The 24,524-nt window shown below is 43.4% G+C and overlaps 1 protein-coding gene across 2 annotated transcripts in view; it reads left to right on the forward strand.

Annotated features, from left to right (window-relative positions):
* Positions 1-24,524, forward strand: part of CAMK1D (calcium/calmodulin dependent protein kinase ID) — a 228,468-nt gene that overhangs the window by 96,893 nt on the left and 107,051 nt on the right. Inside the window, exon 2 of one of the 2 annotated variants that reach the window (XM_072857929.1) lies at positions 924-1,055. The exons of the other annotated variant lie outside the window; for it this stretch is intronic. Within the exon in view, the coding sequence (XP_072714030.1) occupies positions 924-1,055 (132 nt within the window). The remainder of the gene's footprint in view (positions 1-923; positions 1,056-24,524) is intronic. 2 annotated transcript variants of the gene reach the window in all.

Below are 24,524 nucleotides of genomic sequence, written 5' to 3' on the forward strand. Positions count from 1 at the left end.
TCCAGACCAGCAGTGTCTGAATGATGCTCAAATGCTCAGAAAACAGTGTGAGAACAGAAAAAAAGTGTATATAGCACTGACTGTAACATTTTCCTGGCTTCTCCCCAGTAAGGTCCAGATGCTTTGGAGGAAGCGATGAGAGTGCAAGAAATAATACACTGTTATGGAATAACCTAATGAAGGAGAGGCACTGCCCACTCTTGGCAATTAGTGACTGGCTGCTGTGATGAAGTTTCTTTATTTGTGTAATCCTCTCTGGGGTAACTGTAGGGAGGCTGCTATTAAGGCCGATGTTTGGGCTTGTGATTTAATCCGATTCTTTGGCTTTAGTGATTACACACACAGCAGTTTGTGTTGTGGAATAACTCTGTGTACATAGAGAAATTCTGCTGCCTCCTCGTCTGAGTCAGGGTTGAGCCAACGGTGAGGAGATGCTCTGGGCTGCCAGGGAGGACCGAAGTGGAGGCCCTGACCTCTTGTGGTCACTGAGGAACTGGGAGCACTCTTGGCACTGGTGCATCATTTAGTCCTAGGGACTTTGGGCTGCTATGTGAATTAAACATCCTAAAACTTCAGGAAGGGGAAAGGTACACCATCCATCAAATCAGCAGCCGGACAACAGTCCATGCCCATATGGGTGGAAATGGTACTTTCTGATTTTCAAGCTTTGCTCATATGTCTGCTGGACTATAATTCTTTATTAAAATTGTTGCATTTGGTAAGCCTTTAATATATTATGTGAATGTGAATGTCTGTGTATGTTTGTAAAGGCAAAGAAAGATGCTCGTAATGCCGTTGCTGTGATTAACAAGAGCAGCTATCAAAAGACACTAGAAGAACTAGATTTGATGATTATGTTTCAGTTAATAGCTGTGAAAGAAAAGGCACCACTTAAAACCGGTGTTTTTCTTTTCTTCTTTCAGGGGTGCATTCTCCGAAGTTGTTTTGGCTGAAGAGAGAGCAAGTGGGAAACTCTTTGCAGTCAAGTGCATTCCCAAGAAGGCACTGAAGGGAAAGGAAAGCAGCATAGAAAATGAAATTGCAGTTCTGAGAAAGTAAGTATCAGACCTTCATTTCTGCTTCTTCGCTTCAATTAGACTCCTGCTTTTAAGGAGCAGGAACAGTGATTGGAGCAGTGATTGACAAGTGTGACTGACAGGTTGGTCAGCCCATCACAGGCAGACAAGATCACCTGAATTTAAATGATGCTGAAATCATTTTGAGAAATGCTCTGGTTTTCTTTTGTATTAATACAGCCAGATGACTGCAAAGTGGGAAAGAAGTGCAGTTAGGCTGGAGTAAAGCCCGTGATGCCTTAAAAAGACCTTATCCACTAATAATGTCAGCAGTTGGGTCAGTGTCTTTGAGGAGAGCAGGACCAGGGTTATTACTTCCAAGTGCTTAAAACAGTCTGTATGCGAATTGCCCTAAAACTATGGCATGCTATGGATTGTTATAGGAGACGGTGGTAACCTGTAGCATGGAGAGGTACCTCTGCCACTTCTGGAAGTGACTTTGCAGGGCAACTTCTATTTTCATCAGGGTTGTCCACAGTGTGTATTTTTTCCTGGCCGTGGCTGGAATACATGGATAAGAAAAAGTCAGCTCACGACTGCTATGAATTCAGTGTAGTCATTAGAGGCTTGATGCTTTCCTCTTCCTCATCTTATGCCCTGAAGGTGGGATTCATCTCACCTGACTGGATACACTTGGATCTGAACTCGTCACCCTTGACTTTCTTTCTAGGAAATGGAAAAGAGATTGGTCACTTTAGGATTGGTCCATGTAAATAGTTTTAAACTTCTAACCTTCTCTTCTTATTGAATTAAAGGTAGTACAATTATATAGAAGTCTACATTGGACTGGGGCACTCTGATTCCTGCTGCAGTGCTGTCCCTAGTGGGACTTCTTGCCCCAGCTCTTGGTCATGTAGAAGCTGATGTCTGATCATATGGGCATCATGTGACAAAACTGATCCTAAATCTTTAAAACTAACTAGATACTTCTGAACTAAATGCTCAGACAGCCTAAGTCAAAGGAGCAGGTTCAAGGGCAAACTCAGCCATCTCAGTAGGCAGAGGGGATCCTTTGGAGTGGAGGGACGTAAGTGGGGCTCCAAACAGCTACAAACATCTCTTACAGTTGCCTTCCCATTGCTGGACCCATATCAGGTGTGTACAATGTAAACCCAGTGATAAGTGCAGCATGCTGGCTTGCTGTGTAATGTTATTGAGAACCTGTCATAAAGCTCAACCATTGCCATCTCCATAACCAGGTAATAACAGCCAATAACTGGCAGCTTGAAAGAGCCTTTCTTTATATGGGTCTGTCCCCCCTTTCTTATGTGGGTCTATACCTCATGTATGGGTATAGGAGCAGCAATATTGGCATGCAGTAAGGATTGGCATGCATCAGCCTTGACCCTAGGCTAGTAGAGCAGAGAAATCATTGAGGTTATTTCTTGCTTCTGTGTTGTGAAACGTTTCTGTTCTCTGCAAACAATTTCCTGAGAAACCAGGAGGCAGCACCCGGGCTGCTCTATTCCAGCTGCAAGGGCAGGAGAGAGTGGGCGGAAAATTCCTTAATTTCATCCAATTAGATCTACTCGGTCTCTTGTCCTGTGCACGTTAGAACCTTAAGAGAGATTTTTCCTTTTTTATCTCCTGATGTCTTCTACTTAGCTGTTGCTAATACAAAGTTTGCATGTCATTGTATTTATTCTGAAAGTAGATGTCTTTGCTAGCAGACACAGTATTGAATTTGTATGTGCCACCAAAGGAACGCTTAGAAAATAACAAACTGGATCTGCCTACGCTTGAGGAGAGGGGATGTCATGGTTTAACCCCAGCTGGCAACTAAGCACCACCCAGCTGCTCGCTCACTCCTCCCTGGTGGGATGGGGGAGAGAATCGGAAGAGCAAAAGTAAGAAAACTCTTGGGTTGAGATAAAAACAGTTTAATAAGTAAAACAAAAGCCGTGCTCACAAGCAAAGCAAAACAAGGAATTAATTCACTCCTTCCCAGGGGCAGGCAGGTGTTCAGCCATCTCCAGGACAGCAGGGCTCCATCATGCGTAATGGTGACTTGGGAAGACAAACACCATCACTCCAAACGTCCCCCCTTCCTCCTTCTTCCCCCAGCTTTCTATGCTGAGCATGATGCCATATGGGTGGAATGTCCCTTTGGTCAGTTGGGGTCAGCTGTCCCAGCCGTGTCCCCTCCCAACTCCTTGTGCACCCCCAGCCTACTCGCTGGTGGGGTGGGGTGAGGGGCAGAAAAGGCCTTGACTCTGTGTAAGCACTGCTCAGCAATAACGAATACATCCCTGTGTTATCAACACTGTTTCCAGCACAAATCCAAAACAGAGCCCCATCCTAGCTCCTGTGAAGAAAATTAACTCTATCCCAGTCAAAACCAGCACAGGGGATATCAACCTGTTTCTCTGTTCAATTAATTCTCTGCTTCAAAAGGTGTCAGTAAAAACAGATTTCAGAGAGGTGGAGTGGATCCCGAGCAGCTGTTGCTAAGCTCCAAAGGTATCTGAGTGTCCTTGCTTTTGTTTCTGGTAGCTTAATACTGAGTGGGGATGGCTGGTTTGTGTGTTGTCTAATTAGTGGGTAGGGTGCCAGAGACCTGGGCTGCCCTGCATGGCTGTGAGGTGCTGCAGCCTTAACATGCCATGCACCGAACCACCGCTTCTCAAGGGGATGTGCACAGAGGATGCCTGGCAGGAGGAACTGGTCCCTGTTCCCTGAGAGGAAGGCTTAGAGCCACAGAGGATGGATGCAAAGCAAATATAAATATGCACATGTGTTGATCCTGGTCTCCCTTTCTGGTTTTGCATTATGCCTTTGGGGGGGATGCTTAAACTCCGACGGGGTAAAAGTCCCAAAGGACACCCTGCCTAGCTGAAATGCAAGCAAACTCCTCGTGATCCCTTAGAGAAGGATCTCTTTTCTGACGCTGGACTTTCTCCTCTTATATTCAGTCATTAGATTTTTGTCTTCCTCCTGACAAGGTACTTGCTTTCTGGCAGACATCTGCTGAGTGCTGTGAAATGCAACTCTTCTTGAGTTCCCCTGGTTGTATGTCAAATGGGGTTCTACTGGGGAATCCTGAATATACTCCCTGCAGCCTCTGCCAGCTCTCAGGTGAGCTGCTCGTGCCCCTGTGTGTGGTGAGCAGGTTTTTGGGGACAGTCGGGGATTGTGCTGGCCGTGTGCAGGACCGGTGTACACAAGCATACACACTTTGTACCCTCAGGCTGCCCTGGAGGAGGTCTGTGCCCCTGCCAGTCCTGCCAAATCATCCAGGTCTGGCAGAATCAATATCTAAAAGGGTTTGGATGATGTCGTGTGTTGAAGTCGTATTTTAAATAACATTTTTTAAATTCAGGATTAAAAGTCTGTGCGTGGAGTACTGTAGGAAGCAGAACCTGGTGGTGAAAGCATGAATCCAATGACCAAAACCCTTGGGTCCCTTCTCACTTCTGCTGCTGACTTCCCATGTGACCTTAAGTATCTTCTGTCTCAATATTTATTGTCTGTGAAACAGCCTTTATTCAAAAGACTTTTGAATAAAAAGTTTTACCTGCAGTTTGTTTTGCAGTCCTTTCTCGTGTCAGCAGACCCAAGAGAGTGGGTCCAAGAAGGGAAGTTTCTGGGCTGGGCTTTTAGTGTGAAACGATTGCAGCATCCTGTCAGTCCTTCTGTGTGTCTCAACTAAAAAGCTGTTGGAAGTATTAATCAAATGTTCTGTGTTGGGGAAGGTCAGCGGTCCCCACATGAAGTACATGGAAGGTAGGAGATTTTATCTCTCTGTCTGCGGGCTTGGACGCTCTTGCTGCCAAAACAAAATGACACATTTTAGAAGCGATGTTCTGCTAACAGAGGAGCGAGCTGCCAGCCAACTGATCTGCATGTTTGTGTGAGTGCCAGAGTGAATCATGCATACTCCAGCATTTTATTTTTCCAGCCATGGCCAACAAATCTGTTCTTAAAAAAGAAAAAAGGCGGAAGAGCCGTTAAGTCAATATTTACGCCTAGCAACCTTAACAGGGTTCTTCCAATATGGACTCTTTTGTGTCCTGTGGAAATCCATGGCAACATTCCCCAAAGACTCAGATGGGTGGGGACAGAGTGGGAAGGAGCTCGCTGTCGAGTGCAGTGCTGGGAGAGACTAAGGCTGCAGTTAATCTGGGAGCCTGAGCCTGACAAAGCATTTAAGCATGTGCCTAATTTTAGATGGGAATTCGTACCAGTGAAATCAGTGAGTAGGTTGAGCTCACCTTGCTGAACTCGGCCTAAAGGGATGGTTCAGAGCAGGGTGAAAGTTGCCTGTGTTTGGTACCGCATCAGGAGGGTAGTTTTCTGAATGTCTTTGATTAGTGCCCGGATGCGCTGGTGCACAAGGATTGCTCTTTCTTCTAATTGTGTGCTGGCTGCCTGTAGCTGGCTGCAGGACAAAATATTACATCTCATCACATCAGGTGAGAAGCTGGCCTGCATCATTTTTAGGCTTTAAAATTTATTTCTTTTGCAAAGGAAAACGTGCTATGGTTTAGAATCTGTTTGAGGAAAACTGGATCTCTAAGACAGGACTATCACAGCTCTATTAACTAACTGGCTGTGGGGACCGACAGCGCGTGGTCGCCTTCGTGTGACACAGACTTTTCCTGACTTGAGACGTTGGGAGTTTCATAACCTGCTCTGAAAGCAACTGTTTTCTGGTTTTGAGCAGAAAGGTAAATGCAATCCTTCCCATTGTTTGCAGTAGAATAGAGGACATTTCTTCCATTTATGGTAATTGAGCAGGTGTGAACACGCTGAAAGATGAATCGTCTGTTAGATGGGTTCCTGAAGGCAGTAGGTGGTGCAAAGAGTTGGACTGGAGAGAAGCACCAGTCTGAGGTTCTAGTTAAATAGGAAAAACCCCAACCTTGTAAGAGTCAGACAGTGAAAAATATGCCTGATTCCCCCCCCCCCCCCCCCTTGGCTACCACTATTTATCACAAGAAACTTTCTGGCTGCCTGGGTAATACCTGCACAATCATACAGATTCAGTGCTGAGTCAGAGCAAAGCAAAAGGAGGAGCAATAAACTGTGTGTAGCCCTGCACCCAGGTGTATTGATTACTTAATAGCAGTAATGTGCACAAATGAGTGTCTTGTTAAGCAAATACTGTTTAGCTAGCAAATCATACTCTGCTTTAGCTAGTTTCTGCTGAACAGGGATTTTAAAAATAATTTCTAAACTATTTAGGTATGTCCTACTCTCACCCCCTCCTCTTTACTCTCCTAGATCCTCTGGGAGAGGCACCATTGAATTCCTTACTACAAATCAGAGCCATGCCTAATTGCAGACTGAAGCCATTTTTCCTGTTAAACAGCATGATCGAACTGTTTCTAGCAGGACAGCTAAAATTCTGCCCGTGCTTTCCATTCCCGTTTCCTTGGAAGACAGGGGGACTGGGTGTCCAGGCAGTGATTCATGCCCAGGCGGCTGCCTTGCTCCTTATATGCCTGCACCTACAGCCAGGAGCTGCTGCTATAATAAGGAGCAGGGAGAGAGGCGGGGAGGCATCTTCCTGCAAAGTCTGGGAGGTCAGGGCTGTACCCATCTCAAAACTAAACAAAAAACAGCAATGAAAAGTTTTCCTAAAATGGGTGAAAGTGGGGGTGTTCCTGCTTTCCTGTAAATCAGATGATGGTCAAAGGGGACCCTTGCTCCATCCCAGGAGGCAGGGCCATTCCTGACATTAAAGAGGACACCCTTGATAACAAATGTGGAAAAATCATCCCTTCTCAAGATTTACATGAAGACTAAAAGGGTAATTTAAAAAATTGTACTTTTTTGCCCCTTTTCAGTAGCCCATTGACAAACTCCCCCTAAAACCTCTCTGTCCCAGATTCTTGTCTCTGTAAGGGCTTATCCCTCTGGAGCTAACCCGATAGCCTCTAGGAAGATGAATCCAAATTTAGTTTTGAAACCCATTAGTTACCTCTTATTAAACTCTTCTGTGCAATTTACCTCGGAATCAAAGGCTACATTAATTCTGAATAAAATTGGCCATGCAGAAGTTTAATGTGCCCTAACATAAATTTGGGCATTTAATTAATTCAGATGAATGTTCCTGAATGACTTTGTGGGACAGACTCATCTATTCAAGCCATGGCTGTCTCTGGGTCAAAAGATACAGCTCTTGTAGGCCTGGATGGTCCCCTACTCTGTTTCACAGTCCGGAGGCTCTGCTGGTGCCCACAGTGCTCTCCTACGGTGATTATTTTTCTGTGCGAGGTGATGCAGCTGGAGTACAGGACCAGCCAAACTGAAGAGGAGACACTCTGATCCTGTGTTGATAAGTGCTAACATAAAAATGATGGTAATTAGATTGTGTAGCTGATGTACAAAAAGCTGTGGGATTGGGGTTTAAGGGGTTAATGAGTAATTACCTCTTTCCATCCCCAGCAGTAAGAGCTCTTTTTCCTGTAAAGAAATGAATGGGATGGTTAGGAAAGGAAAAAATAAAAAAAGCACTTGGCATCTCTGTCTGTCAGGTAACATTATTTCTCTGAAGCTTTGCTTACCCTACAGACAAAACAGGTTTGCTGCCTTTTTTTCCCTTTTTTTCCCCCTCTGTGAATACTGGTGAGAAGATAGGCTGCCTCAGCAAGAATTGAAGAGACAGCTGGTTGTTATATTAAGTAATCACTTTCAGAGAAAGCTTTTATGTAGATTTACTTGTTAAAACCTGGCTTGCTCATGCTGTTGCAGTTGCGCTGGGGTGACAGAAGGCTGACTCTGCCCTCCCCGCATGGCCGTGCTCAAAGCTCTGCCAACTGCAAATCCAGGGCATCCCGAAAGCTGGCTCCACCTCGGGGCCACGAGGAGGGCTCGGGGTGCCTGGGCGTGCAGCTACCTGTTAGGGGGTGATACCCCGTGGTACTATTAATGATGTTGATGTCAGTGGTGGAAGAGTAGAGCCCCCCTAAGAAAAGAGTTGTTGGCATCTTGCATGTATAGACTTCATCATTGCGCCCATGCATCTGCTGGGCTGACCTGGGTGCCTGGTGCCCGTGCTTGGAGCCACCCTTGCTGCGGGGCACTACTGCAGGCGTCCCTGCTAGGGAGACAGGTTAGGCATGGAAAGGAGCCAGGATCTACGCATCGCTGCAGGGCAGGGGGACAGTTGGGCATGCCTGGAGGCTGACATCAGCTTTAGACCATGAGCTCATCTCCTGAATCAAGGAGATGCAGATTGGATGAATTGCCCTTCTCGGGTTTCAGGCAAAAGTGAATCTAACCCTATATATGTGGGTATGGCACAGGACAGCTCTGCCTTGGCACTAATAGTTGACTTCTTGTTAAGCAATTAATTTTGCTGCAAAGAATCCATGTGAGTGAAAAAAATGTGAAACCTGAAACAAAGCTGACACCATTTTTGATCACTGAGATGCTGGAAACTTTGCAGGGGAAGACTTTGCAGCCAGGACTGCCTGGATTATATTTCATGCTAGATTAGATGTAAGCAGATGTAGGAAAGCAGATCAAGGCATCTTAAAAATTCTAAAATACATTAAATGAGAGAGAAAAATCCCCTCTCAAACAGTAAACACAAACAAAATCCCTTGTATCTTCTCTGGTCTTACACAGTTTCATTTACATGCAGCGTGCTGCGTAATAGCTTTAGCCATGGCGTGCGGCATTTCTGTGTTTCAGCCTGCCTTTGCGCTGTGCGTACGCAGATGGTTGTGTTCCTTGAAGTAGGTTATACCGTGGTAAGTCATTTCACTGTAATTGCAGGGTGACAATGCAGCTGTCCTCTCTTCTGGGGGCAATGTTTTACCAAATATCCCTTGAATAACTGTTCTTCTTCAAGGTGACCCCTTCCCCTCAGTCAATGCAAAAAATGGCATATCCGTGCTGGGAGGACGGCACAGGTCAGAGGGTATGAAAGTATGTCATTGCTCAGAGCTCCGGCTTGGAAAATAATTCTATGTGTTATGGAAGAAACAGCTGCTTTCTGAAATAGTTGCTCTAAGATGCTTTCAAATTAGCAGAATGGGTTTTTCAGCCTTAGCTGGAGTCTGCTTCTGTGCCACATGTATGTTTTATGTGGACCCCGTCCTGTGCATAGCTGGAATAACAGCTTTCAGAGCTCCTAGCTGAAGAATGAGAATATATACCCTATTTCCCAGTATTTATTACTCAGGAAGATGATTACAGTTGTATTTCAGTGGTACAAGTATCTGATCATATGCGCCGTTGTCTGTTACCAAAAAGGAAAGAATTGTTAAGATGTGTAAAGACTCTTTAATAAGATCTGACAGTTTGATAAATGACTCAGCTTTATATCTGGATGCATAAGGTCTGTCTTTGTTACACCCACATGTTTAAAGCTAAGAGTTACCTAATTTGCAAGCACATGCCTTCAGTTTGGGATGATGGGATTATTAGCTCACAGAAGCTAAGGTGGGTTAGTCTCTGCATGGGAGGACATGCAGCTGTGAGACTATCCCAAAGCACAGTAGATGTGGGGAGTTAAAAATTGCAACAGCTCTGTTTGAAGCAGCACTACAACGTAGTGTTTAGAGGATGCAGGGGTTTGGGTGGTGCAGTAGCAGTAAGGAAAGCATTTTCCCAAGTGCTTGCAGCCCAGATCTTCAAGGATGTGCTGGTGCCTAAAAGCTGCTGAAGATGTAGTCCTAAGTGGCTTCATTAGGCAAAATACTTAATTTTCTGTTTTTTCTCACGAGATTCTTCATAGGTAATCTGGAATATCTTCTACAAAACTAAGGTTTTTTCCATTAAAGTAATTTCTTCATTTGGCAAAAATATAAAAGGCTGTTTAAAGGTCTCATGGCATTAGCAAAGTGAAGATGTCCTTGTCAAAATATTATTGACATTTTGCCTGTCTTCTCTAACTTAATCTTGAAATATTAACTGGAGGAACTCAGTGTTTTGTATTAAGTTATTGTGATGTACTGTTGGGAGCCAGTTAGTTTCTAACCACAAGATCACCATATTTTGATGACTGGTAAGTTATTTACATGCACAGTCCATGCACATCAATGGATATTCTTTTATCTTACTTTCATGCTATTAAAATCCATGGCATTAACTCATAAAACAGTGGAGTCTCTGAGTGGTGAATTAAAGTTATAATTTGTGAAGCACAGCATAGAGGAAAACAAGTAAATGCAAGGTAGGATTCATCTGGCCAGCTGGAAGCATCCTCAAGGTATGCAGCTGCATCTGAGCTCAAAGTTCGCTTGCTGTGGAAATCATCAAATATGCATTTCTAAATGGGAATGTACAGGGAGGAAAAACAAGTATTCCAGAAATGTCGGTTCAAGAAGGTAGAAACACAAATCTTATCAGAAATGACAGTTTTCGTGAGCACACCTTGTCCAAAGCAGTTGTTTGCTCTTAGCTGCATGTGAAAATGCTTTATGAATACAAGTTGATGTATTTTCAGCCTCCATTATATGAAATTAGACCAGCAATGTTATCAGTGGGCCAGTTTTTGTGATGTGTGACCCCAGTGTGAATTTAAAACAACTCTGTTGGCACCTTCTACCTCTTGTTTTCATTTATAGATGATGAATCACAATTACATTTTGTGTCTCATTAAGGTCATGATTCTAGGTGTCCTGAGTTTGGCAGAGGGGAGCTGGCCCCAACCATGAGAAAATGCGAAAATATTTGCACTCCATCCCACTTTCAATTGCACCAGATTAAACCTAACAGCAACCTCTGTGTTTGGAATATATCCAATATATCTTGAACTGACAGCTGCATAAATTAATTGGTATTTGGCCATCTAAGGCTGCAGTTGTCATCTGTAATACATATTGATTCACTCTTATAGTGCTTCCTCATACAACACTTTATTTGTGCTCAGTAGGAGTTTCGAAGAAAAAAAATAATCTGTAGGCACAGACTTTGTCTTTTAATAAAGACAGACATACAAGACACTTATTTAGTCTGTGGGCTGCCCTAGTGCTCAGTTTGATGAAGGAAGTGGTGCTGACAATTCTTTTCCAAATTAAACATTGATTTAAAAAAAAAAATATTAGAAATTCTAATTTTTTATACTGGGATTTGTGCTTCTGCAACTACAGGACTTTAAACCTATTAATCAAATCAGTTTTCAAAGTAAAGCCCAATATTTTCCTTGATTGCATTCATGTTTCAATGTCTCTGGCTATCAGGGACATCTGGCTATATTGCCCAGTTCTTAAACCTCTATAAGTACAGAAATCTCTGGGTTAGTTTTATTACTGACAATTTGTATTAGTAAGTGGACTATGAAATAATTTCCCTAAGGATATGTGACAGCTAGCTTTTACTTTGCTGGATATTTTATCAAATTAAAATTATGGAGCATTACATTAAACAGGGATGTTATTGCCTCCTTTAATTCCCCATTAAATTTTTTTTCCAGGTGAGTAGACATAGGTGAATTCAAGCTTTCTTAGAGACAATACGCTCTTTTTTGAAGGCATTTAAAAATATAAACAGTAGAATTGATTTATTTTTCTTCAAAGTTTGTTCAATAACTTTGAGAAGGGGTATTAGTAGGAAGCATTAGCAAACAATCTAACATATATTATAGCTCCATACTGAATCAAAAACAACTGAAAAATGCTTAGCGGTGAAGTGTGCCAGATATGTTTTTGCACACCAGCACTAACTCCTTCTGCGATTAGTCCAAAATTTCTATATATAATCTGTTTGGTTCCCACCAAATAGAGTAACAGCCTGCTTCAAATATCTTCATACCTTTGTGATATCTCCTGTCTTGACTGACGCACCAGGGATTAAACTGGGACCTTTTTGGACTTACACATATGTATCTTTACAGCCTCAGCTAAGCAGCCGTTCCCTGCAGGCAACTGGAATCAATTCAGACCTTGGTGGACTGGGCACCGAGTGCAATAGTTAACTCATGCCGAAATACTTGTTTGAAAAATACGTATCAGCGTGGGGCTGTTTTTCAGCTGTTTAGAACTTTTTTTTCCCCTCCACCAAAAGAGTTCACATCACATGCAGCAGTAGTATTTGGCATAATACATTTTGTGAAGAAGCATCTCTCCAGAGCAAAGTCACTCCCGTGTCTGCTGTAAACTTGGTAATTAGAACAGAAAACAGCGGCTGTTCACAACTTTGCTCTTAAAAAGGATAACAGGGGTTCTCTAACTGAAAACAAAGAGGAAAGGGCTTTTTCATTATTTTTTAAATGCTCTCTTATGTGAGTCACAACAAATAACGTGGATATGGCACGATCCACAAAGATGTAGCTTTTATTGGCATTTATATATAGAAATGCCAGTTCTTCCCTTTCTAAAGATAAAATGTTACTGTAATAGTGATGCCTGTCTGCTTTTATATTTACTACAAGTGGGTTGGTGGGAGGGAAGTTGAAAACTTTGAAGTGTGAAACTTTTCCTTCTGTGTTTTTTTGGGCACATGAGAAAATTGCCGTTGAGCGGAGCTGCTGTGTGTCCCGCAGTGTTTAGGCCTTGAAGGCATTGTCCTTGCCATTTATGGTGTACAAAACACGCATCCAAACCATGTGGCATCAGTATGGGTAAACGAGTGCTCGTCGTTAACAAATAGACATGAGTAATATGATCTAATGCTATTCTGGTCAATAGGAAAATTCAAAGTCGTTGAACTTAGTTACATGACTCTTCGAGGCTCCCTTGAGAATCTCAGCCCAAAGCAAAAGTGGGAAGAAAGCCTAAGCTGAGGTTGCCCATGAGGGTTGCGGGGCTTTGCCTTGTGCAGTCATGCAGTGTGGACTCAGGGCTTTATACGTAGCAGATGAGCCGCACAGCCTCCTTTCCCAGTTTCCAGTGCCACCTGAATTGCTATATCAAAAAAAAAGGCTATAGCTCATATATGTGGCTTTACACTTCCAAAGGTACTTACTCCATCTTCATGCCCTAGTACTCAGGCACAGCTAAGCCAACACAGGATCCTGGCTTTCCCGTAGGGACAGCTCTCCCCTGTCTCACGATGACGGGTGGGACCAGTGGGTGTTTTATGGTGTTACTGCTGATTTAGGCTGCTGTGGCTGAGGCCAGAATTCACCCTGCAGAGAGGGAATCTGCCAGGGATTGGCCATGTCCCCTCTCCTTCCTCCGTGTAGCTGTAGAGCTGAAACAAGCGAACCCAAAAGGCACTTCTGTGAGAGGATGGGGAATGTGGTCTGCATCTTACAAAGTGGGGTTTTCTCCTCCTAGGTCTGGCTGCTGGCATTAAGTTGGTTTTCCTTCTAGAAATTGAAAGACCAGACACAGAGTTCACCACCAAACTTCACCCCAGAAGGATGGGGTTGGCACGTAGAGATTTTCTCCCTTCTTGGCTCTGATTTACTATTAGGGCCCTGAATTGCTGACTTTGTTTAAAATTCCTTCTTTTATTAGAAGCATATGTTTCTGATTTTCTTTCTTATGATGACATAGTTTGCACTCTTACCCGAGAGCTGTTTTCTTAATAGGACCAACTATATTTGGAATCACTCTGAATTGCTCTTGAAATGGAAGATTGATGTCAGTATTTCTGGCAAGATTTTCTTTCCCCATAGTTGAGTGTTAAATAACTATTCAAGTTGGGAACACCTATACCACTTTATTTTAACATAATTTGATTTGTTTTATTTTAGTGCTGTATATGCTCCTAGGGTAGCTGATATAGGTAAACATATTAGCAGGGTGATTTCTGGAGGATTTAGTAAATAACAGAAAGGGTATGTCAATAAGCGTAAAGGGTTGTGGTAAGCTTTAGACACCTGATCCTGTGTTGACTCTGTCACATCCATGTCTCAGGTAGACTTGAGTGACATTTTAAAAAGCATCTGCACAGGAGAGGGATCTGGATCCCAATGAAATTCCCTATCCAGGGAATTAGGGGACGTTAGAACCTCATGAGTTTGGTACTGTCAGTACTGTCAGCTATAAAATTTCCTATGTCACCATTACGCCATTAGCATCCATGTGGGAGATGACTGCTTTCTGCTCTTGGGGGCTGGTCATATGTAGTCCATCGCTGTCCTTCCAGTCCTTTGCTGTCTTGGACTACAAACCAAGGTAATGTCATTCCTATCTCCCAGGACCCAGTTGCTGGGTCTGCCTTCATTAGCATTTTGATCCCTCTTAGCATCAGCCCCGGCTTTCTGCTTCCCTGAAGGCAGCAGGTTAGAAATAATGCATACCCTGGAGCATCTCAAAATACAGGGTTTACACTCTCTTTAGTATAGATTGCATTTTTAATCAAATTTACATGTCAGGACGGTTTGGATTATGGCGTGTAAGGGTAAACTGAAAAATAATGGCAGCAAGTTTGGCTTAGTTAACAACACACACGTGCTTTAGTCAGCATGTGGCCATACGCACCTCAGGAGTCTCCACGTGTTAGGTCTTCTTCACCCAGCAGAGCAGTTTATCTCCAGTGGGCAAGGTAAAGGGAGTATCTTCAGCACGAGGATGGCCAGCCTGCCCTCCATCGTGCCTCTCCTGTCCTTTTGAGAGAGACGTATCGGTGTGGGAGGGAGCACTTGACTCAATATGCTGCTGGTCTCAGTCTTGCACCATTTTGGAAATCTCTTTAAGACTCCCTTGTAAAAAAGCAATACACCTTTTTCAAGAAAAAAACAGGACCCGAGCTGCCCAAAAGTTTGAGCTCATTTTGGATGAGACTCTGAGTTTAGGCAAGCCCTCTCTTTAAACTCTGTGTTTAATTCTGGAAAGAGAAAGTCACTCACCTGGTCTGACCTTCTGCATCAAGTGGGCTGTGTTATTTCATCTGTTTATGCTATGTAGATCTTGATAACTGGATTTGACTAATGCATAGTGGTTAGAAAGGTAGCCAGGCTTCGTGGGAGTCTTCTGCTTATTCACTAGAACTGCAAGAGCACCCCCTATACTCCTTCCAAAAAATACTCTATTATTCCCATTTGTTTGGGAATTTGTCTGGGTTTAACCTCTATTTACTTACTTGTGGGTGTGTTTCTCGATGTGTTAAAAAATCTGGTGTTTCTTTAATTTTCTGCTTATATAGGTACTTGTTTTGTGTAATCTGTCTGGTTTACAAGCAGAATTGAGTAGGGTTCTTCTTTATAGACACCCTTTGGCACTGAAATTATAGACACCCTTTGGTCATTCCTCATGTACTCTGCAGCTAGAAGTGTTTTCATGGCACATAGTGATTTATGGGGAGAGCAACAGGAGAAAAAGAAAAAGCATTTTCAGAGAGGAGTAACCCTGAAAAGAGTGCTTGATTTGGTAATAATCCTAGTGATAATCCAGATTTTATCTTCATTTATTAAATAAGTGCCCTTGTGAGGTTTGGTTAACTGAGAGGTAGGGAGAGCTGATTTTAGGAGCACACTGAGGCCGTGGGGGCGAGACACGGCAGAGACCCATAGCCAAGGACATGAAATACCTAGGAATGGGGCAAAAGGAGGGGTTTTGGTTGGGGGAGTCAGCTCCCCAAGTACTGTGGGCAATTTGTTTCTTGTTTTTAGGAAAATGAAAGAGCATAAGCCCGAGAGCTTATTCTGGAAATGGCTTTATAATAATGGTTTCCAGCTGTTTGAATAGACAGGTACTTTAATTTTTTCCAGTGGCAGGGCCAGCTCCTGTGCAGCAATTTAATTTGAAACTCACAGACAACAGATTTAGTTTTTTAGTTATCCTTTACAGACCCTGTGAAGCCCACAGATCCCCAGGGGTCTGCACTCCCCAGGGTGGAAACCACCCCTCTGAAGTATGAATGAAAAGAAATTAAAAAAAACCCAAACAACCAAACTACAGGAGAAAGCAGAAGTTAACCGTGGCAGGTTAAAACTAATACAAAGGAGCCATACTGGATGCCTCCAGTAGCAGTACAATTGCAGAGGAGTTAGTATCGGATACAGTTTTCAGGAAATCCCTGTATATTAACTTCTCCCCCCCCTCTCCCCAGAAAGTACTTGAGCTCACAACATTTTTAATCAGCCTTGCAGGAGTCGCAGCCAGTCCTTGCCCGTTCCTGCACTGTGGCTGCTCTATGAGGCAGAAGGCGGTGTTAAGGGACGTTGGTGTCAGAGAGTGCTGGCATCTGTGTTTTTGTTATTGGTCCTGGCCACGGTTTCCCTTCTCCAATGTGGACGGACCAGCTCAGAAAACAGGATTTTTCTGAGCCTATTCCAGCCTACACTTTTCATCTGAGGGTCCTAAAAGAGCATCTCTTCCCCAAACCTCCTCCTGTAGCCACATGTGCCTCAGGGTTCGTAGGGTGGTGGCAGAGCCCCACTGAAATAACATTTTTGAAGCAAAATTGTAACCACTGCTGAGTTATATAAATATCAGTACTTGGCACAGTTATACAGAGCCAAAAGTATTGCTGGGAGAAAGCAGTTAATTAAAAACTGCTTTGCCATGCTGTGCTTTTCCTTGTATTAAAAATAAAGCGGAGCATCGTGAGCAGTTGGTCTTGCTGTTTTGTAAACAGTTTTCCCCACGCTTTCTCCTCTTTACTTTTGATAATGTTGAGGAATTATACTGCTGATCAAAGAAGCTGCATAGAGTCTGCTATGGCAGGACCAGAAGCTTTTCCATAGCTCTACCAGTAGGACTTATTTGTCCTATAGCATAGCAAAAATGCTCCTTGCTTGGGATCATTACACTTGTAGTAATCCACCCTTCCCTAGGAGGCATAACACACGCACATTACTTTAAATAGAAAATATATTTAAACATGACACATGGCCACATGGATGCTTTTATGATTGAGTAATCCAGGAGAAAGGGGGGATGGAAGAGGTATGGGGGCAAGATGAAAAAATTCAAGAAAAAAGTTTCACCAACTTGAATGCTGAAAGAGGTTCCCAAACAGTTAATTCCTGCTGCATTTTTTGTGCTCCTCACTTAGAATAGAAAAAAACCTGGAAGTGTTGACAAATGCTAGGAATGCGAACTGGAACTGTGAACCCCCTTGCAAACTTGCAGTTTGTTTGAATTTACCTTTAGTATTTTATAGATAGTGGAATTTTACAGGTATGCTCTAAAAGCTATAAAAAGCCAAGTGAAATTATGTGCTAGATCATTCTTGCACTCGAGGAAGCGGTTTCCAAATGTTGTCAGAGGTGCATCCCTATGGTTGAGACTCAAGGCCAGATGCTGGCCATAGTCATGGCTTGAAAGTGATTGGAAAATGCATGGACAAGGGCTCAAGCCTCCCCAGTGTTTATTGCCTGAGTCAAAACAAAACCAAACAGGGATCAATAAGCACTCAGGGCTGCAGAGGAATGAGGGTTCAGGTGCTCATACCATGGGCTAACCGAGGTCCATTTTGCTTGATGTGCATGATGTGGGCATGGCAATCTGCTGCTTGAACCAGCACTTCCCGTTCCTCCTTGTTCTGTAGTGAGATGCCCACAAGGATTTGTGTCGATCTGAGAAAGCTAGTTTTGTGCGTAAGTTGTCTCGTACAGAGCACAGTGTGCACCATGTATTACAAAATAGATTTGTCTGTAAACGATGCTGACCTTTACCATGGTGCGGTCTGCTTGAAAAGAACGCCCCGAGGAGACATACTCCACCAAGTAGACAACACTGTGATTTCTGTAATTTGCGTGTGGTATTTCTGACTTAGGAAAGGCTAAGCCATTTCAGTGCTGTCACTCCCCGCCAGATACCTTAACACCTTCTTGTCCAGTCTCTGGCTGGTAATGCTGCTCTAAGCCAAATTATTTTGGTAGGGATGGATGTGTAGAGCATAGTTGTCCCACAAAGAAATGCAGTATTTTTGCTGTTTCCTTTGGTTGAAGTTAATGGAGTTCTTCACACAACTGACTTGTCTGCTATGAGCAGAAAGGCCACATGCAAGCTGTCATTGATGTGACGTGCAGTGTGGTATGGACCATATTATAAACCCATTTGTGCATGCATCTCCTAGCCCCAAAGGAATATCTTTAACCATCACGGTTCATAGCTGTCTCTCACCATGGTATTTTGGCACTGTGTTTGCAACACTGCAAACAATGAAGTACAAAAACCCCCTTCTCTGCCTGTGGAGAGGTGGAAGCATTTTCTTAAGGTCTGTGGGAAAAGTGTTCACGAAGGTCTTTCGCCAGGTTTGATGGTGGCAAGGACAGGGGTATTGGTAGAAATAATCATTTGGATTGTGGTGGTGCTTGAGGGCCATTCCTGGACTAAAATCCTTTAATAGTAATTTCTGTAGAAAAATAAAACATAACTTTGCCAGGACACAGTATGTGTCCCCTCCTGCTCTCCTTCAGGAAGCTCTTCCAGAGCATTGAGTCAGCCATTGAGATATCTTTTTCTCCTTTCCCCTTAGACCTGTTAAACCTGTTGTGTCTGGCAGCCATTGCTGAAATAACTGAGTCTGGTAGAAAGGTGGATGCTCCTTGGGATAGTATAAGCTTAATTTAGTGTAAGAGTTTTTCAGACTAGTACCAAAACCTGTTCTTGGATGCCCTACAGAGCAAGGGACCAGCACAGGCTGAAATATTGTGGTGTGATGCAGCACACGGATGTTTGATCGACCCACAGTGAGAATGAAACTAGGCAACGAGCCCAGTTTCTTTGTGAGCTCTTTGGTCAGAGATGGGCAAGGCAAATATGCTCACGAGGAGTCCAGGTGGTGATCAAGTCTTTTTTTTTTCCTTTCTGGGAACCAGGAATGGCCCCACCTCGCTCAAGACATCATTGCAGTAGGATGCCTGCCCTCCAATGGTTAAGTGCTGATGCTTGTCTGAGATATTTCCCTCTTCTGGGGAATGTGTTAAGCACTGAATGATGGACGAGCCCTGTTGGAGGGAAGTGTTACGTTCTGTATGAAACTGTACACAGACTATTTATTTTTCACTGATGATTTTATTCTGGTAGCCAGGTGTGGTTCCAGGCTAACTTGACATGCTAAGCAGGCCCCAAAGCAAAGCAGTCATTTGCGTTCCTCTAAACAAACACATGCTGTAATTACTGTTTTAGAGGTGATCTCACATAGGAAGAAGCAATAGCAAATAATTGTATAGGGTGGGACACATGTCAAACTGGCACTGGAGTGAAAAAAATGCCTTGAAGTTGTAATGACTTGTCTTTATATTTGGCATGCTGTTTCGCTTGCCCCAAATTTGGTAAGATTTTGGGTGTGATATTTCCTAGGAAAGATTGTTATCTTAAGGATCAGTGTCTGTCCAAGTTGCAAAAAAGGTCTTTTTCTCATCAGTTTGTCTCTGCTTTATGTTTTTTGCTTTTATGATTTGCTTTTTCCCATGCATATTTTAACAGGTGAATGCTTGTAACGTCAGCTGGGGACTGAACAGGACTCTCCTGTGGTAAAAAAAGGAGATGCTATAGCCTGAGTTAGAAGAGCCCATCTCTGCAGGAAGGGTTGTAATAGGCTTTTAACAACCACACATGGGGTATAGAGGGGGGTCCAGAACAGGCAGTCATCAAAGACTTGTATCTTGAGGAACGTGCAATCAAGACAAGCCAAAATCTCTTAGTAATTAAGACTGCAGTCAACTTTCTTTATGAACCCCAACTTTTGATCCTCTCTTCTCCCCCCGGTCACTGCTTGCAAAACGTAATTGGCCTTGAAGATGACATATTTATTTTGCAATAGGCTGCTTTGATTTCTGCAGAGTGGAAAGGAAATGAATCCAATTCATTTTTAGTGACAGACCACTAGGGAAGTTGGCATTTGTTGAGCGCTTCTGTGTGTTATTCTGAAGTTGCCATCCCCTACCTTTACCGTGCCACTGGCAGCGATTCTGGGTGAGTTATGGGCCCTGGGCAGCGTCATTCTCTGCTCTCCTCCATGCGGGATAATAATGACAGCAGCTTCAATTTGAGCTTACTTTTTTATTCCATGTGTTGACTAGCAGAGTTAGAAGATCTCCCATACAGCATGTTGGAGATGATGGCTCTATATTATTTATTAAGCATCTCTAAGAATTCCCCAAATGCTCTTTATGTTTTCACTTTAAAAAAAAAATCTGAAGTTATTTAATTGAAAATCAGTTACATTATTAAATGAAATTGCCTTCTAGATATCTAGGTTGAGGTTCTTTCCCTTTTATTTGTATGAACCTTTTCTGTAATTTCTGTTATGCATTTTGTGTGTTATAAAACCCTCTTCCTCACACTCCAAGAGGAAAGCAATGTGCCTGGAAAAAGCAACCTGTTAGAAAACATCCCAACATTTAAGATCTCTGCAGTCCATTTTAGTAACAAACAGGCAATAAAGATTTCATCAAAAGTCCCTGTCATCTGATTGTTGGTCCACGTTTCAACAAAACACATGTAATATCACCACTGACTGGAGCCACAGCGTGTCATGGCAATGTGTCTGGGAATGGGGCACATGTACCCACACTTGAGATACCAACCCAGGCAGATACTTAGCAAAGAGCACAGAAAAGAACAGAGAAGGGGAAAAAAGACTTTTTTAGCTGTACTGCACTGTATGGATCAGTACAGTTCACCATCAGAAACCTGTTTAAATTTCAGAAAACAAACACTTGTTTAAAAAATTTCCTTCCATTAGAATTCAGTCAGAGGCTTCTTCATTCACACTCTTCCGAGATGGTTATTTATTCTTCATCCAAAAATATTTTAGTTTCATCAGAGTGAACTGTAGCATGCTTCAGCTAGCAATAACTTGAGTTTGCACAGTAAAACCTTGCAGCCTCTGTAATGGCAATAAACGGTGACTTTAACAAATGCACGTTCCCTTTTCTAAGTGGGATTGCTTCTGATACAGCAAGAATTGTATGCGGACTGAGGGGCATAGCTGTTGTTTGTATGAATATCATGCACAGCTGAGTTTACATATTTGATACGATCCTTTCTGACTCCAAGGAGATAAATGAAATTAAGTTCTCAGAAGGGAAGTAATTAGACCATGACACAATGGCAAAGATGAGGCACTATGGGAGAAAATGTCCTTGAATAAACAGGGAGGGGAGGGAGCTCTTAGTGGAGAGCTACAGGTTTCCTAACCTCTCAGTAGATTAGCAAAGCTAAGACTATGCAAAATTAAAATGAGAACCAAAGGGGCTGCTACAGATTTGACAATCCTGGCTTTGGAGAGAGAAGGGACAGGCTGGTTGGGGAGCAGTGTTGTCAAGAAATCTCCATCAGAGAGAAGTGCTGGGAGAAAGGTCTGCAAGGTTGGTTAGATCCAGGCTTCAGCCTTTCCTCTTGCTTACCACAGATCTTGTGGGAAATAAATAGTGAGTTGGTTTAAAGAGATTGTTTCCTACAATCAGTGGGCACAGAAAGAAAGGCTGAGAGGTGCCAAAAGTAGAGGTACCATCTGTGTGAAGGTGCCTGGAAGACAAAAAGTCTGCACATTAGAGTTGTGGGGCAAGAGGGTTTGGCCAACAGCCTTCAACCCAGAGGGAGGTGGGAGAGGTGAAAGAAGTGCTTGGCAAAGTGCACTGGTTGTTGGCATGAATTTATTTCTTCTAAAACTGAGCAAATTCCCAGCCCTGAAATCTGCCTTTGTAGTGACTGAGACAACAGATTTTTTATTATTTCGCCTGACCTTTAGTTAAACAAATAATAAATGCTACCACGAGGAAATACTGGCTCACCTTCCTTTTAAATTATCTAATAGTGTGACTTGTTTGCTTGGAGTATCAGGCTCTAAATCTCTTCCTCCTTACATTAGTTTTACATTTGTTTAATTTTTTTTACTTCAACAAGGTTGTTTCTGAATTAAAATCTAACTGGATGTAATCAGCTATTAGCATGAGCAGCTTGCAAACAGTGCCAGTGGGATGCTGAAGGCTTTTTATGTGGATCAGCCAGAGCATCTGGAAACTCACGATTGTGAGAAGCAAAGGCATATTTTCTGTACAAATGCCTGAAAGTAGCTTTTGTACCATCTTATCAGGTTCACATGAGCCATGGTTCCCTAAAGAGATGGATATTGCTTGGTTTTCCGTTGGATAAAAGGTGGCATCAGGGCTGGCACTATGCATGGGAGGGATCCTCCTTATCAAACGTATTTAATCATACTGAATCCTTAGAAGTTATTTAAGTTTAAAGTATGTCTTAGTCTTAAAAAATGAATTGATGTTGTAAAATGTGTAACAGTCCCCATTTCAAGGGCAATCACCTGGAAATTGTGGGTCTCTGTGTTAGAAATCCATGAGTATTTGACTAAAAAAAATCAGGCTGTAGGTGAGATTTCCTGAGATAGGTGGGAGTGGATGGTCATGCTGAGGGACTGGGAGGTACGCACTCCTGCATCAATTCTGGACCATGATTTGAAGCTCAGTAAAGAAAATGGCCTCTTGATTTCAGCTGTTGGCCCCACACCCTGCTATGGAGGGACACTTCACCTACAACACCACTCAGCCTGTTTGTAAAATGATGAAAAGTAAATACTGTTTGAAATGGAGGATTAATGTAGTCAAGGAGCTGCAGTGAGCAGAGAGAGTGTACACACATCTGTCCTCTTGTTTTATACTGCAAACCGTCACCACGATGTGTGAGTAATGCATCAGCTAGATTAGGAATTGCCAGGTCTCTGGCAAACTTAATGGAGGTGTTAAATCACCTTGCTTTTGGAGTTATAAAATACAGTTCATACACATACCTGCTTAATGTTTGGTAGCTAATTTTAGATTTCTATGTTTTAAAGTTCTTTTTAATATTTTTGTGGGCAACCTGGGTAAGCAAGAAAGCAAGGAAACATTTTAGTCTTGGAAGAGCTTAGCAGCGTTTGCCAGAGAGTCATGATCTAGCTTTTTCTAACCACCTTTAGAAATGCTTTTCATAGCTAATGTCCTCAGCAGACACGTACACGGGTGAACTCTGGGACTAGGAAGCATCTTATGCAGCCGGTGGATTCATCATGGGAGGCAGCTGAGAGTTATTTTCAGAAGGCAAACTCCTTCCTTGGGGTTTCTGCAAGGGAGAGGAAGTTTTCGAAAGGAGCTGTGCTCGCAGTCTGCCGAGTCAGCATATCCTCAGGCTGCTCTTCTTAGGCCCTGTTCCCAGCTGGCAAATCCCTCTCAATGGGTGCTGAGAGAGGTCTCAGTTCATTTCCAGGCCTGCAGTTCCCTCCCTTGGTGAATTTTTCCACTTTCAAGGGCCATTTCTACTTTAATCAACTGAAAGTTGAGTTCCTTTGGACCATTAGGCATCTGTGTTCTTCCTCCCAAGAGGACTCTTACTCTGGCAAAAAAGAGATGGAGGTTGTTTGTCTGCAGAGTTCTTTGGCCAAGTCCCACCTTCAAACTGTAGCATTGTGATTTGGAAGGAAAAGGAAATCCTGAGAGCCAGGGTAGGATGCCGATTGCCTTAATGTGGTCCAAGGACTGCAGAAATGATCTGTGGAGAGAGCTGGGAGCCTGAGAGCCCTCCAGAAAGTCAAAATGTTGGATGGAGATTTGCCTAGAAGTAGGCAAAGGCAGTGCCTGAGCTCCTGTCTGTCTCTGGAGCTCGGAGACCTACCCCTGGGCAGTACATTAGCTGCCGCTGTTCATCCTGGAGCCAGACCCTACAGCCCTTTCTGGAGGTGGGCATCCAGCTGAGAGGGGCTTACTGTTTGTGGTTGTGCACTCCCTTCCTGGTGGGGATGCGTGACCAGGTGATGAGACACCTGGCAGCTCTCAAGTCCCATCTCCTGGGTGACTTTGCTGCCTGCCACCAGGCTAATGAACCTCCTGGGTTTAGGTGTTTTCACCCCTTCATAATGAAAGTGGCACCAGGAGTGCAGGATTCAAGGGTCAGAAGGAGACCATGCCATAGTGTGATCACCTAGCTGGGACTTAGAGCAGGGAGATCTTTGTTTTGCTCTGCTCCATGGCTATGTCCTCTGCCTTACAGACATTGGATTAGCAGCAGAAAGATTCCTGATAGCTAAAAGCTGTTCAAAGGTGGTGCAAAAAGAGTTCACACCACAGGGGAACATGTGGTATGAGAGGCAGATGCAGGCAGATGAGAGAGCACAAGGAATCAGGAAGATCATTAGAATCATAGCATGGTTTGGGTTGGAAGGGACCTTTAAGATCATCTAGTCCAACCCTTTGCCATGGGCAGGGACACACAGGCTTTTAGGAGCCTAGAAGAGTTGTGAGGAGGGCTGCAGTGATGGGCACCCTGAAGATAAGAAGCAGCTCCAAAATGTGTGGGCATCCAGTGAGTGTAAACAGGCAGCATAAAGGTACATGTTTGAAAATCTGGTTCTTTTCTTGATGGGCATCACCACCTTGTTAGAGGTGAGAACTGAGTGTTCAGTGAGATAGGTAAGATGGGGACAGGCTAAGAAGGTCCTTAAAGATGGAGATAAATGTGTTATGTTTCAGGGAATAGATAGCATAAGAGCCAATGGATAGTGCATAGAAATGCACGGTCAAAAACGTGGACTAGGAAATGTGCTTTGCTACAGCGTGAGTGAATGAAAAAGGCCAGAGAGGAGGAGACTGCAGTAACTGAAAAGTGCATGTTTGGGACTATTCCCTTCCTTTTCTCTTATTCCTGATTGCTCCCCTGA

This window comes from Ciconia boyciana, chromosome 1 (genome assembly GCF_034638445.1).
Source record: "Ciconia boyciana chromosome 1, ASM3463844v1, whole genome shotgun sequence".
NCBI classification, from domain to species: domain Eukaryota; kingdom Metazoa; phylum Chordata; class Aves; order Ciconiiformes; family Ciconiidae; genus Ciconia; species Ciconia boyciana.